This window comes from Emydura macquarii, unplaced genomic scaffold (assembly GCF_026122565.2).
Source record: "Emydura macquarii macquarii isolate MOO-44397 ecotype Brisbane River unplaced genomic scaffold, CSIRO-AGI_Emac_v2 contig_2897, whole genome shotgun sequence".
NCBI lineage: Eukaryota > Metazoa > Chordata > Testudines > Chelidae > Emydura > Emydura macquarii.
The window spans coordinates 46534431-46549599 of NW_027133034.1; the positions used below are offsets into that span (position 1 = coordinate 46534431).

A 15169-nucleotide genomic window follows, 5' to 3' on the forward strand; every position below is an offset into this window, starting at 1 on the left:
CTTGTGGACAGGAGTTTTTGAACTGCCAATTCAGAATACTAAGTACAAAATTATTCAGTTCTGAATCCTCCTTCTCTTATGGTTACAGAGGGCTACAGAGACAGTAGTGTGTACTGTACCATTTTATTGCTGTTCTCCCAACTGGTCCCTAATGGTGGCAAAGTAGAGACTCACATCAACACATAACTATTTAGCTGCCCTTGCTAGACACAATTTGTTTTTGCTCACAAACAGAATATCTTGTGGTGTCTTTTATTTTAGCCACTATCAGATTCTAGTCTGGGAAAACCATTATCCACTTTCAAGACATATGCTTTCTGTCTTTGATAGATATGAGAATTTTGGAAGCCAAGGGAAACATTTGGTGCCAGATTCTGTCTTCAGAACTTATGCAACTACCATTGACTTCAATGGGAGTTTTCATGTGTATCCAATGGTGGAATTTGGCCCTACTGTGCATATTTGCATGCCAGTCCCCAGGACTCTTTTTCATTTTGGAGCCATTTCATAGTTGTGCTGATTTCTGAACTCTGAGAGCAATCTGAAAAGAGGAAATTTGTCAGTGAAGGGTTGAAATATTATGTGCTTTTATTTTCTGTTTACTAATCTGAGACCACCAAACATATGTCTTTAATTCAGACTGGAACAGAACAATAGCTTTTTGTATTAGAACACCAAGACTTCTTGTTCATATAATCCTTCACTTCAGTGTCTGTTTTAGGTCTCAGAATGTTATTCAACAGTGGAGAAATCAGTGGAGTTCTACTTCGAGTGATTGCTCATGTCCATTCCAATATAGGTGTGTGCACGCCACAGTGCACGGTTCCCGGAACTTTTTTCCCCTTAGCAGACCCCGTAGGCCGGCTCTGGTGCCCCCTGGAGTGCCCTGTGCATGCTGCAGCACGAGGCACTGCCGGCCCTACGCCCTCTCAGTCCCTTCTTTCTGCCAACTCCGACAGCGGGGACGGGGGGTGGGTGTGGAATGGACATGAACAACACATCTCGAAGAACAACAGTTACTGGTAAGTAACCCTGTTTTCTACTTCGAGTGATTGCTCATATCCATTCCAGTATAGGTGATTAAATAGCCACACCTTGGAGGTGGGTAGGAGTTACCGGTGAGCTGCCCTCAGCATGGCTCTACTGAATCCTACATCCTCTCTCGCCTGCTGAACGATGGCATAGTGGGACATGAAGGTGTGGACCAATAATCAGGCGGCTGCTTTGCAGATGTCCTATAGGGACACTCTCTCCAGAAAAGCCGCAGACTAGGCCTTAGCACTGGGTGAATGCACTGTGATGACACCCGGCAGCAGCACATACGCCTGCTCATAGCAGCACTTGATGCAGGATGGGATCCACGCGGAGATGTGCTGGGTGGAGACCGGTGATCCTTTCATCTGGTCCGTCCCCCCGTGGCGGGGAGCTGCATCGATTTCTGGAACAGCCGTGTCTTCAATGTAGCAGGCCAGGGCTCGTGAATGCCATCTCTGCTCCTCCGCCAAACAGCGCGGTTTGGGAAAAACACAGGGAGAGATCAATCGTGGTTACAACGAGATTGGGAAACCAACCCAGGCTGGGAGGCCGGGCGTGGCCTCCACTGCAGCTTATCCATATAGAATAGTGTATAAGGGGGCTCCGAGGTCAAGGCCCTAATTTTGGAGACCCCCCAAGCTGAGGTAATGGCTGCCCGGAAGGCTAGCGTCCATGAAGCGCAGCAGAGGGCATGAAGTCATGGGTTCCAAGGGGGAGGGCCCTATGAGTCTCGAGAGGACCAGGCTGATATCCCAGGGAGGCACCGGGTTGCGGACCTGGGGATACCGCCTCTCCACCCCCTTGAGCACCCTGACCAACATGGGATGGGAGAACGGGGATCTCCCCACTAGCAGGTGATGGAAGGCCAAATAGCTGCCAAGTGAACCATCAACTAGGCCATCACCAGACCCCGGAGTACACCAGAGCCGGCCTACGGGGTCTGCTAAAGGGAAAAAAGTTCCGGGAACCGTGCACTGTGGCGTGCACACACCTGTACTGGAATGGACGTGAGCAACACATCTCGAAGAACAACAGTTACTGGTAAGTAACCCTGTTTTATCCTGGATTTCAACTGGTAAAAGCTCAGAATTTGGGCCATGATTTTTTTAAATCAAAATGTTGCCAAAAGGATTTTTATCCATAACACTCAGCTGTGGTTCTCTCTTTTGCTCTGAGTTTACATATATAAATTAATATATGATATATGCTCTGTTATACAGAGTTTAATTACTAAACACATGCAGTTATTAAAAAGGCTATAAAATGGTACTTGTATTATCTAATTATATATAAACACTATGAAGCCCACAGTTTCATTCAAAATGTGTATATTTGCAAAATTGCACACTAAGAATATGTAGGTCTGCCTCTTTACCTTATTTCAGAACATTAATGATCTTAAAAGAGCATTGAGAACAATACTTTTAAGCAGTAAATCAGCTTCTCTTCTTGTCAAGAACTGGCCAGCAGTTAAACTAGCTCTGGCTTGATGCCGGCTTTTTTTGGAGCCAGACCATTCAAAAGGCATTAAAATAATGACAGAATTGTGGAATACAGCCCCATGTTGGGAATGATGCAGAGGCATCCTGCTCTAGCAAGAGCTACAGGAGGTAGTGTGGTTCAGATGCCTCTGGGAGCTCCTGTGAGATGCCACTGCTTCACACCCTGTAAAGAGGGCATAATGTGCGCTCCCCTAGGTGGTGGGCCCACTCTACCAGTTGGTTAGGAAAAGTGGAGAGGTTCACAGTTCTTTTTCAGAGAGTAGCACTACTAGCAGTGACAGCCCCATGGAAACCTCAAACTCTTCTCAGCATAAGGACTCCCATTGTACGCAGCCTCTCTGTGAAGGATGCAAGAGGTGCCTTAAGCACCAAGGAAGGGGCCAGGCACAGTCTGGTCCTTTGTATTTAAAAACAGTACAGCAATGAGAGAATAGTAACAGATTCCTTTAGCACCTAGAATTGGCTACTGTCATGTGAAAAAGAGAATAAAAAGGAATGTTGTATCTTTAGTCTGAAGCTTATACTGTAGCTTGTACTAACCCAAGGACAGCCTTGCTATGTTACATTTTTATATAACATTTCTATTATAAATTCACACCTACCTTTTGTCTTTTTGTTTTACAATGCTAGATTGGTGAATTATTGAGCACAACACACCCTGCCAACAAAGCCAGCTTAACTCTGTTTTGCCCGGAGGAAGGAGACTGGAAAAATTCAAACCTTGACAAACATAACCTTCAAGACTTCATCAACATTAAACTCAACTCAGCATCCATATTGCCTGAAATGGAAGGACTTTCTGAATTCACAGAGTATCTGTCAGAATCAGTAGAAGTGCCATCACCTTTTGACATTTTGGAGCCACCAACTTCTGGAGGTTTCTTGAAGCTCTCAAAACCCTGCTGTTATATTTTCCCAGGTGGAAGAGGGGACTCTGCATTGTTTGCAGTGAATGGATTCAATATGCTTATTAATGGGGGATCTGAAAGAAAATCTTGCTTCTGGAAACTTATCCGACATTTAGACAGAGTGGATTCGATTCTGCTCACCCATATAGGGGATGATAATCTACCAGGAATCAATAGCATGCTACAGCGAAAGATAGCTGAGTTAGAAGAGGAACAGTCACAAGGTTCTACTACCAACAGTGACTGGATGAAAAATCTGATCTCACCTGATTTAGGAGTTGTATTCCTCAATGTTCCTGAAAATCTGAAAAACCCTGATCCTAATTTTAGGGTAAAAAGAAGCATAGAAGAAGCTTGTTTCACTCTCCAGTATTTGAATAAATTGTCTATGAAACCAGAACCTCTATTTAGAAGCATAGGAAGTACCATTGACCCTATCATTCTATTTCAAAAAATGGGAGTAGGCAAACTTGAGATGTATGTGCTCAATCCAGTCAAAAACAGCAAAGAGATGCAGTATTTTATGCAGCAGTGGACTAGTACAAGTAAAGATAAAGCTGAATTACTGCTACCAAATGGTCAGGAGGTAGATATTCCAGTATCCTATTTGACCTCGGTCTCATCATTGATCGTATGGCATCCAGCAAATCCTGCAGAAAAAATTATCCGAGTTTTGTTTCCAGGAAACAGTACCCAATATAACATACTAGAAGGACTGGAAAAACTCAAACATTTAGACTTCCTTAAACAACCAATGGTTACACAGAAGGATCTAGCTGGTAATATAGCTAGTCCAGCAGTGAAACAAGCAAAGCTGAAACAGCGAACAGACAGCAAAGAAAGTCTCAAGCCTGCCACAAAGACGCTATCAACCAAGACAGTCAGAAAAGAATCTAAAGAAGAAGCATGTGAACCAGCAAAGCCTAGTCCTCCAGAAAAGCCTCAAAAAGTAGAAAGCAAGGAAAAGACTACAGTAAAAAAGGAGAAACCAGCAAAAGCAGAGACAAAACCTTCAGTAACAGAAAAAGATATGATAGATAAGGAGGAGCCGTTAGTGAAATCTGAAGTTGCTGAAAAACAAGCAGCAGATGTCAAACCAAAAGTTGCAAAGGAGAAGCATGTGAAAAAGGAAGTGAAAGTAAAATCTGAAGAAAAGAAGGAGGAAAAAGAAAAACCAAAGAAAGAGGTTTCTAAAAAAGAGGAGAAAACACCTACCAAGAAAGAGGAAAAACCTAAAAAGGAAGAAATCAAGAAAGAAGTGAAAAAAGAAGTGAAAAAGGAAGAGAGAAAAGAGCCTAAAAAAGAACTAAAGAAAGAAACTCCCCAAAAGGAAGCTAAAAAGGAAGCTAAAAAAGAAGAGAAAAAGGAAATTAAGAAGGAAGAAAAAGAATCCAAAAAAGACACCAAAAAGCTTCCTAAAGAAACAAAGAAAACACTTGCTCCATCAACTGAAGCCCGAAAGCCTGCTACAAAACCTAAAGCACAAAAGAAAGAGGAATCTGTTAAAAAGGAAGCTGGGCCTGTTGGTAAACCAAAGGAAAAAGGCAAAATTAAGATAGTAAAGAAAGAAAGCAAGGTCAGTGAAACACAAGCTGCTGTGGCAGCAGTGGGAGCAGTTGCTGCAGCAGCAGCAGTAGCAGCTGCTGGAGTAGCAGCTAATGGAAAAGAACTTGAAGCTGAGAGATCCCTTATGTCTTCACCAGAGGATCTAACAAAAGACTTTGAAGAATTAAAGGCTGAAGAAGTAGTAGTAGTAAAGGAAATAAAGCCTCAGATAGAGTTAATAGAAGATGAAGGGAAACTAGCAGATTCAGAACAAAAGGAAGCATATGAAATCCAGAAAGAAAAAGTAGATACCGAAGGACCTGCTGACTCTCCTGATGAAGGCATAACGACCACTGAAGCTGAGGGTGAATGTGAACAGACACCTGAAGAGCTGGAGCCTGTAGAAAAGCAAAGGGTTGATGACAATGAAAAATTTGAAGATGAAGGGACTGGTTTTGAGGAATCATCCGAAGCAGGTGATTATGAAGAAAAAGCAGAGACAGAGGAGGCTGAGGAACAAGGTGAAGATGAGGAAAAAAAAGCAATGCTGGGCATCACAAAACGGGATATGGAGGCGGTGGGAGAAATGGGAGAGACTGAAGCTGACGCACATGCTAAAACTAAAGATAAATATGCTGAAAAGGCAGAGTCTGAGGCAGGGGATGAGCGAGCTGAAGAAGATATGGAAGAGACAGTGGAAAAGGCAGAAACTGAAGAGACTGAAGAAGAAGCTGAGGAAGAAGACAAAACAGAGGATGTCAGAGATGAAGAAGAGGAAACTGAAAAAGTAGACACTGAAGAAGATTATGTTATGGCTGTGGTAGACAAAGCAGCAGAGGCTGGTGAAGTTGAAGATAAATATGGCTTACTCATAATCACACCTACTAAACACACTGAACTTCAGTCCCCAGCTGTTGAACCAGCATCTTCTATCCATGATGAGACTTTACCTGGAGGTTCAGAAAGTGAAGCAACTGTTTCTGATGAAGAAAATAGAGAAGACCAACATGAGGAATTCACTGCTACTTCAGGTTATACTCAGTCTACTATTGAAATATCCAGTGAGCCAACACCAATGGATGAAATGTCCACTCCTCGGGATATTATGAGTGATGAAACAAACAACGAAGAAAGTGAATCACCTTCTCAAGAATTTGTAAACATTACTAAGTATGAGTCATCACTTTACTCTCAAGAATATACTAGACCTAAACTCACTCCACTTCATGATGCTTTCAATGGATTATCTGAAGGATCAAAAACAGATGCCACAGAAGGTAAAGATTATAATGCTTCAGCTTCTACTATCTCTCCCCCTTCTTCATTAGAGGAAGACAGATTCTGCAAATCTTCCTTTCAAGAAATATACTCTCAAAGAGAAAATGAAATCAAAAGTACAGCTAAATTAGAAATCAAAGGTACCTTTTCAGAGGCATTTGATGAAAAGTGTAGCCCAGCTAAGAGTCCAGTTCAGAGTCCATCGCCAGTTGCTAAAACACCACTAAGTGAACGTAGTGTGAACTTTTCCCTGACACCCAATGAGATTAAGGCATCAATTGAACCTGTAGTTCTCACTGCATTGCCTGATGAACATCAAGAAATCATTGAAGAGCACTGTGCCAGCCCTGATGATAAAACATTAGAAGTGGTATCTCCTTCACAGTCTGCTGTTGGTAGTGCAGGCCACACACCTTATTATCAATCTCCCACTGATGAAAAGTCCAGCCGACTTCCTTCTGAACTCATTGAAAAGGCAACAGAAGCTCCAGTTAGTTTTGAATTTAGTGATGCCAAAGATGAGCCTGCAAAACCCAGAATTAGCCCTATGGATGAGCCTGTGCCAGACTCAGAATCGCCTATTGAAAAAGTTCTCTCTCCTTTACGAAGTCCACCACTGATAGGTTCAGAGGGTTCTGATGATACATTTTTGACTGCCGATGTAAAGTCAACTGCCAGACGGACTGAGAGTCCTTTTGAGAAGAAAAGTGAAAAAGAAGAGTCTCCTGTTCAGATAAGCCCAGTTTCTGAAGTCACCTCTGTGGATCTTTTCCAAGGACAAAAAGATGAAAAAAGTTTGGTGTTTATGCCAGGTAAAGAAGGCTTTGGTCTTGAAAAGAATATGGAGGATATTGAAACTATCAGCTCTCAGTCTGCACTGGTTTTGGATGAAAGGAAGTTAACAGGTGATCTGTCTCCTACTCAAATAGAGATCAGCCAGTTTGGATCCTTTAAAGAAGACACCAAAATGTCAATTTCTGAAGGTACAGTCTCTGACAAATCTGCAACTCCTGTTGATGACGTTGTAGCAGAAGACACATATTCACATATAGAAGGAGTTGCTTCTGTTTCCACAGCATCTGTTGCTACTAGTTCTTTTCCAGAGCCAACTACAGATGATGTATCTCCTTCTTTACATGCTGAAGTTGGATCACCACATTCTACAGAAGTTGATGATTCTCTTTCTGTATCTGTTGTACAAACACCAACAATTTTTCAGGAAACAGAAATGTCTCCATCTAAAGAAGAATGTCCAAGACCCATGTCAATTTCTCCACCAGATTTTTCACCTAAAACAGCAAAATCGAGAACTCCAGTGCAAGAGCATAGATCTCCTGAGCAGTCAGCTATGTCTGTGGAATTCAGTCAGGAGTCCCCTGAGCAGTCTTTGGCAATGGACTTTAGTAGGCAATCTCCAGAACATCCCACAGTAGGCACTAGTGTACACCATATATCTGAAAATGGACCAACAGAAGTAGATTATAGCCCCTCAGATATACAGGAACCTACTTTTTCACATAAGATATCACCTGTGGAGCAGACATGTTATACTCAAGGAAAGGATCTTTCAGCATCTCAGATAGAAGCTTCACCCTCAACTTCCTCAGAACATACACCTTCACAGGTGGCTTCTCCACTGCAAGAGGAAATGCTCTCAGGTGTCATGCCACCTAGAGATATGCCACTGCATACTTCATTTACCTCAGAAAAGATGCAGAGCCTAGGAGAAAAGCTTTCACCAAAGTCTGACTTATCTCCATTAACTACGAGAGAATCCTCTCCTTTATACTCTCCTAGTTTTTCAGATTCACCTCCTGCAATCAAAGAAACAACTGCTGCTTGCCACTCACCATCACTATCACTGCATGTGTCCTCAGATAAAATATTTGGTTATCATACCTCAGTAACATATGACACCATACAAGACCCTCTAACAAAGTATAGTCCAGAGCCTTTAGCCTCCGCAGACAAAGATGAAACTGAAAAAATCAGTAGGTCAGCTGAGGCCATTAGTTATTCCTATGAGACAACTGGGAAAACCACCAAGTCTCCGGACGCTCTTAGTTATTCCTATGAGACAGCAGAAAAAACCCCTAGATCACCAGAGGCCATTAGTTATTCCTATGAGACAGCAGAGAAAACCACTAGATCACCAGAGGCCATTAGTTATTCCTATGAGACAGCAGAGAAAACCACTAGATCACCAGAGGCCATTAGTTATTCTTATGAGACAGCAGAGAAAACCACTAGATCACCAGAGGCCATTAGTTATTCCTATGAGACAACTGGGAAAACCACCAAGTCACCAGACGCTCTTAGTTATTCCTATGAGACAGCAGAAAAAAACACTAGATCACCAGAGGCCATTATTTATTCTTATGAGACAGCAGAGAAAACCACTAGATCACCTGAGGACATTAGTTACTCCTATGAGACAACAGAGAAAACCACTAAGTCACCTGAAGCCAGGGATTATTACTATGAGAGAACTGGGAAAACCACCAGGTCACCTGGAGCTGTTAGTTATTCTTATGATCCAACAGAGAAAACTACCAGGTCACCTGGAGCTGTTAGTTATTCTTATGATCCAACAGAGAAAACCACCAGATCACCTGAAGCCATGGAATACTCCTATGAGAGAGCTGGGAAAACCACCAGGTCACCTGAGGCTGCTAGTCATTCCTATGATCCAACAGAGAAAACCACCAGGTCACCTGAAGCCATGGAATACTCCTATGAGAGAGCTGGGAAAAGCAATAGGTCACCTGAGGCTGTAAGTTATTCCTATGAGCCAACAGAGAAAACCACCAGGTCACCTGAAGCCATGGATTACTCCTTCGAGACAACTGGGAAATTCATGAGGTCACCTGAGGCTGTTGGTTATGCCTATGAGACACCTGGGAAAACAACAAGGTCACCTGAAGCTGTTAGTTATTCCTATGAGAGAGACAGACGTTTTGCTGCAGAAAAGTCATCTCTAGCAGAAACCCGTCAAGATGTTGATTTATGCCTGGTGTCTTCCTGTGAGTACAAACATCCCAAAACAGAACTTTCACCCTCATTCATCAACCCGAATCCCCTGGAGTGGTTTGCAAGTGAAGAACAGTCTCAAGAGCAAGAAAAACCATTAACCCAGTCTGGAGGAGCCCAGCCACCTTCAGGAGGAAAACAGCAAGCACGCCAGTGTGATGAAACTCCTCCCACCTCAGTAAGCGAGTCTGCTCCATCTCAGACCGATTCAGATGTTCCCCCAGAGACTGAAGAATGCCCTTCTATTACTGCAGATGCTAATATTGACTCAGAAGATGAATCTGAAACCATTCCAACTGATAAAACAATTACATACAAACATATTGATCCTCCACCAGTCCCAATGCAAGACCGTAGTCCTTCTCCCCGAAACCCAGATGTATCAATGGTAGACCCAGAAGCTTTGCCTGTTGATCAGAACTTAGGCAAACCTTTGAAGAAGGACCTGAAAGAAAAGACAAAAACTAAAAAACAGGGTACTAAGACCAAGTCTTCCTCACCTGCCAAAAAAAGTGATGGCAAATCAAAGCAGGTGGCTTCACCAAAACCAGGAGGCTTAAAGGAGTCTTTAGACAAAGTTTCCAGAACAGCTTCTCCAAAGAAGAAAGAGTCTGTGGAGAAAGCAGCCAAAAATACCTCTATTCCAGAAGTAAAATCTACCCGTGTTGAAGAGAAAGATAAGGAGGCCAAGAATGCAACAAATTCCACAACATCAAAGTCAGCAAAGACAGCAACTTCAGGTAAGAAAAGATCAGGACCTGTGTGTAACAGGAAAAGATGTGGGGCCAGATTCTCGGCTGATGCAGTTGAGCTGTGTTGATATTTTATCAGCTGAGAATCTGGCCTGTGATGTATGGCTGAGAAAAATCCATGTTTATTAAAAATCTATAGTATTAAAGTTTCACATTTAAATTAATTAAATTAACTGACTTAACTCTTCAATCTGGAAAAACCTTATGATTATTTAGATGTGTAAATTTGCTTTGATCTCAAACAGTTAGGAAGTATATGAAATACAGAATGCAGTTATGTGTCCAAAATGTTAGCCAGCCAGCTAAACTGAAAATTGCTATATGAAAAGTTAAATGAATAGTAAGGAACTATTTTTTTTTCATTATCAACATAATTTAGACACATAATTGTAAAGTGAACAAGCCTAGTTAATTAGTTCGAGTAGTGTGAGTGTAATAGGAAATTAGATGTGTTTTACTGTTCTACTGCATTACTCTTTATTAAGTATTGAGAATACTGGCAATTATCTAAGCATGCACTTCCATGAAGTCTGGCTACAATCTTGTGGTGGTGGTGATTCTCTAAACATATAGGGAGATAATTTCCTACAGACTTCCCTGTGCATTCAAAGAAGCTGTAAATCAAAAAAGCAGAGTTCCCCTGCAGGGTTTACACTGAGGGCTTATTGAACTCAAGGATAATCTGTAATAAAATGCACTCTATCCTGCAGCTAGGAACCTGCAGAATCTGGTATAAATAAAGTGGTTTTCAGTTGTCAGTACAAAAATTATGGTGAAAACTGAAATATCTCTGTGTAGATATAGCTAGAATTTAAAAATTCAGCTATTGACCAATTTGTTTTATGTGGGATTTGATTATTTTTTTCTTCAAGTGCTTGCTCATGTCCATCACATGTCAGGTTTGTGTGTGCGCCCCATGCACTGGTGCTGGAGATTTTTTCCTTAGTGGTATCTGTAGGGCCGGCTTTAGTGCCTTCTGCAGTGGCGCACGTATGCGCTGTTATTTGTGGGGTTCATGGGTTAAGTCATATTTTTCCTGGCTTGGTCATGAATCCATGCTTAACTTTATATTACTTGATTAAATAACAAAAGCAAATCATTAGTGGTTTATTATCATATCAGAAAGAGGATTTATTTCTACTGGACTATATATTTCATCCCATATAGAGAAATTGCACCTTTTGATCTAAATCTGTGCTATTGGGGTGGAGAAAAGATGGTATAGAGAACCTTCTCCTTCCCTAATGTAACTTTGCAGAAGCTGCAATACTAGGATGCATTCCTAGCAGATTTAAATCTGTGCTATCTGGAGTGGAGAGAGGATGGTATAGAGAGCCTTCTCCTTCCCTAGTCTAGCTGCAGTACTAGGATATGTTTCTACCAGATCAACCCTTGACTATCTAGTCTCTCTATGCATATGCTGCTCCACTGTCCCTGGACTCCCAATGTAGATATATAGTTGGTACATCCTTTTTGGAGCTGCAGTAAGATGAAATCCATAGCGCATTACATTCCACCCTGAACTTCTGCCTGTGTTAAATATGTCTGAGAACAAAAAAATCTACCGTGCATGTTGTAGGGCTGGAACAGAAACTATATTTTTTATGAAATAAAATTATGAAATGTGCAGCTGCTATTGGAATATTGTGTCCAGTTATATAGTGCCCACATGTAAAAAAAGATGCTAAAAAATTGGAGAGGGTTCAGAGAAGAGACATGAGTGATTAAAGAATTGGAAAACATGCCTTTATAATGAAAGACTCAAGGGGTTCAATCTGTTCATTTTAACAAAGAGAGAGATTAAGGAGTAACTTGATCACAGTCTATAAGCACCTACTTGGGGAACAGAAATTTGATAATAGAAGGCTCTTTAGTGTAGCAGAGAAAGGTGTGACAAGATCCAATGGCTGTAAGATGAAGCTAAACACATTTAGTCTAGAAATAAGGTACAATTTTGTAATAGAGAGTGTAATTAGCCATTGGAACAATTTACCAAGGGTTGTGGTGGATTCTTCCTTACTGGAAATTTTTTAATCAGATTTGGTTGCTTTTCTAAAAATTAAGCTCTAGTTCAGGGGTCGGCAACCTTTCGGAAGTGGCATGCCATGTCTTCTCCCTTCCCCCCCACCCCTCTCCCAAGTGACGTGGGCCCAGTGCTCTGGCCAGGAGTCACTCCTGGCCCCAAGCAGCACCGTGTGGCAGCCGCTACCCCCTCCCACCCATCTCCCACGTGACGTGGACCCAGCATCCTGGCCAGGAGCCGCTCCTGGCCCCAGGCGGCACCATGTGGCAGCTGCTACCCCCTCTCAACCCCACCCCTCTCCCACGTGACGTGGGCCCAGCGCCCTGGCCAGGAGCCGCTTCCAGCGCCACCAAAACTTATACAACCCTGGCGCCAATGGCAGTGTGAGTGCCGCTCAAAATCATCTTGTGTGCCACATTTGGCATAGGTTGCCAACCCCTACTTTAGTTCAACAACAGCTATTGGACTTGAAGCAGAAATTAATTCAGGGAAATCTATGCAGGAGGCAAGGGGGGAGGGGGCAAGCAGGGGCATGCCCCCCAGTAATCGGCAGGGGCACGGAACTCCAGCCCCGGTGCCATGATGGGGAGAGCAAGCTCCTCGGGCCACAAAGGGGTTAGAGGAGCTCTGTGTCCCTCCAAAAGCGGTCATATTTAAGTTCCTGCTCACGCTCCTGGCAGAAGATCAGGCTAGATGTTCACAATGGGCCTTTCTGGCCTTAAAATCTATGAATTTATTAAGAAGGTATTGCATAGGTCACTTAGTATTTTAAGTACATGCTTTGTAACACCGTGGTGAGATTAATGGAATACATTTTGTGAACATCTGAATAGTTATTGATCATGTTATAATTCTGAGCTCATGCCATTATCCTGTGCATGATTATAGCAGTGTCTTTTATAATATTTTTGTTAGAATGTCAAGAATTTACACCTTTTTTCAATTAAAAACCTCTTTTTGGAACATGTGCATCACAAGACTTGGCATCAAAATGAAGCTTTCCCCAAACTTCATAATATAGAGCCAGATTTTCAAATTTAGGCACATTTAATTGCATGTACCTAATTTATGTGCACAAACATTCCATTGGCTAAGCACAGATTAGATGTTTGCACATGCATATAGTGAGTGTCTACACCTCCATCAAATCTTTGTGCACATAAATGTAGGTGCTCAAATGTATGGGCACAGCTGTGCATGCTATCTTTGAAAAGTAATCCTATATTGTTTTGTTTTATATACTGTTGAAGGCATTTAGAAAATAATAATTTTGAAATGTATATATGCCAACTGTGTTTTGTCCTTTCACAAGTCAGGAGGATATCGGGTTGGGCTAAGTTAGAATAAAGAAATTTGAAATCTAGAGGAAAATCTGTGCAGTTTCCTTCCCTCCACTCTACATATAAAATAATCTTTGAGAGTAGATACTATTATCTCCAGTAGGCAACCGTCCGCTTAAGTGACTACTTTAAAATGTCCCTGTGAAGTTTCTAGTACGAAGTAGTTCAGTATTTTTGAAGACTATCTTTACTGTGCAACTCATTTTTGCTGGCTCCCTTGGGTGTTCACTTCAGAAGATTTCAGTGTGCTCTAAGTTCCTCCCTCCCTTTCTTCTAGCTCTCCGTACATATAGTAGGTGCCTACAAGATCCTCCTAGATCCCTAAATGGGGGGGAGGGGTGTGCAGAGGAAAGTGGCGGGGATGTCAGGGCCTGGGCCAGCCCCCACGGGGAGCAGAGAAGTTAGAGTCACCCCGCCCTGCTCTGCCTTGAGCTCTGCTCCAGCCCCAGCCATGGCTCTGGCCTCAGCTCTTGGCCCCGCCCACTGACCATGGTTCCTGGCTTGGCTCCAAGCCTCAGCCGCCAGTTGCTGCGGCCCCACTCCTGGTTGTAGCCTCAGCACCTGGCCTCGGCCGCTGTTCCCTGCTCTGCCCCCATCAGCCGCAGTCCCTGGCCACTGTTCCCAGCTGCAGCCTCCCCAGCCGCTGCTCCCAGTCTTGGCCCCCAGCTGCTGTTCCCGACTCTGCCACAGCCCCACTCCCAGCCACAGCCCCTGGCCATCGCAGCCCCACTCCCAACCATGGCCCCTGGCCCCAACCATGGCCTTGCTCCCAGCGCCAGTTGGGGGGAACCAGAGGGGTGTGGGCAGGGGTAAGGGGGAGGCGTGACCTAAAAGGGTTAGGGACCACTGTCCTAGCATATCAACAGATATCTCCCATCCTTGTTATGATGGTGACTCAAGAGTCCCAGGACTGCCTCTAAACCTGCATACCACAATTAAGAGCCAAACACTATTTCCTCAAATAGTCCTGTTGAAGTAAATGGGACGGTTTGCATGAATGGCAGGATTGGCATTGAGTAACGATACTGATGTCTTGAAAAGAAAAAGGGTCAGAGCTGTGTTACCATCAGACATGCAAAAGAATTCCAAGGGCCTGTAGCTATGATTGTACTGGAAAAAATAATCGCATTAATTGAATGGTAATTCAGTAATCACAGTGACTGGGTGATAATTCTTGAATACTTAATAACAATCATTCTTGGATACAGTCCAAATGATTGGCTATATCTGATAATTAATTTCTGTTGTATCAGATAGCTAGTTAAATTTATTCTATTCTTTTTCTCCCAATAAAGCTTATATATGGGATGTAACCAAATTGGAGCATGCCATTAGATATAATAGGACAACATCATAAGTGCTTCAGAATGTACTGAAATATAGCAATGGCTGTGTGATGCAGGTACTAACTCCAGCCCTCTCAAAAAAGAATGTCACCTTTAACAGTATAATGGTAGCTAATAAATGTGTGTTTTCACCAATAAGTGACAGGCTTTTGTGCTCATTTTTAAAAGGACCTGGAAATAGTAAACCAGCAAAATCCACAGCTGTGCCTCCGGGACCTCCAGTGTACTTGGACCTGGTATATATTCCCAACCACAGCAATAGCAAGAATGTCGATGTTGAGTTTTTCAAGAGGGTGAGATCATCCTACTACGTGGTGAGTGGGAATGATCCGACAGCTGAAGAACCAAGCAGGGCTGTTCTGGACTCCCTGCTGGAGGGCAAGGCTCAGTGGGGAAGTAATATGCAGGTA

General features: G+C 42.9%; 1 protein-coding gene across 1 annotated transcript in view; it reads left to right on the plus strand.

Moving 5' to 3' along the window:
- The window catches only part of MAP1B (microtubule associated protein 1B), a 234739-nt gene that overhangs the window by 211965 nt on the left and 7605 nt on the right, over nt 1–15169 (plus strand). The window contains exons 5-6 of the mRNA XM_067569069.1: nt 3168–10038; nt 14928–15166. Coding sequence (XP_067425170.1) covers nt 3168–10038; nt 14928–15166 — 7110 coding nt within the window. The remainder of the gene's footprint in view (nt 1–3167; nt 10039–14927; nt 15167–15169) is intronic.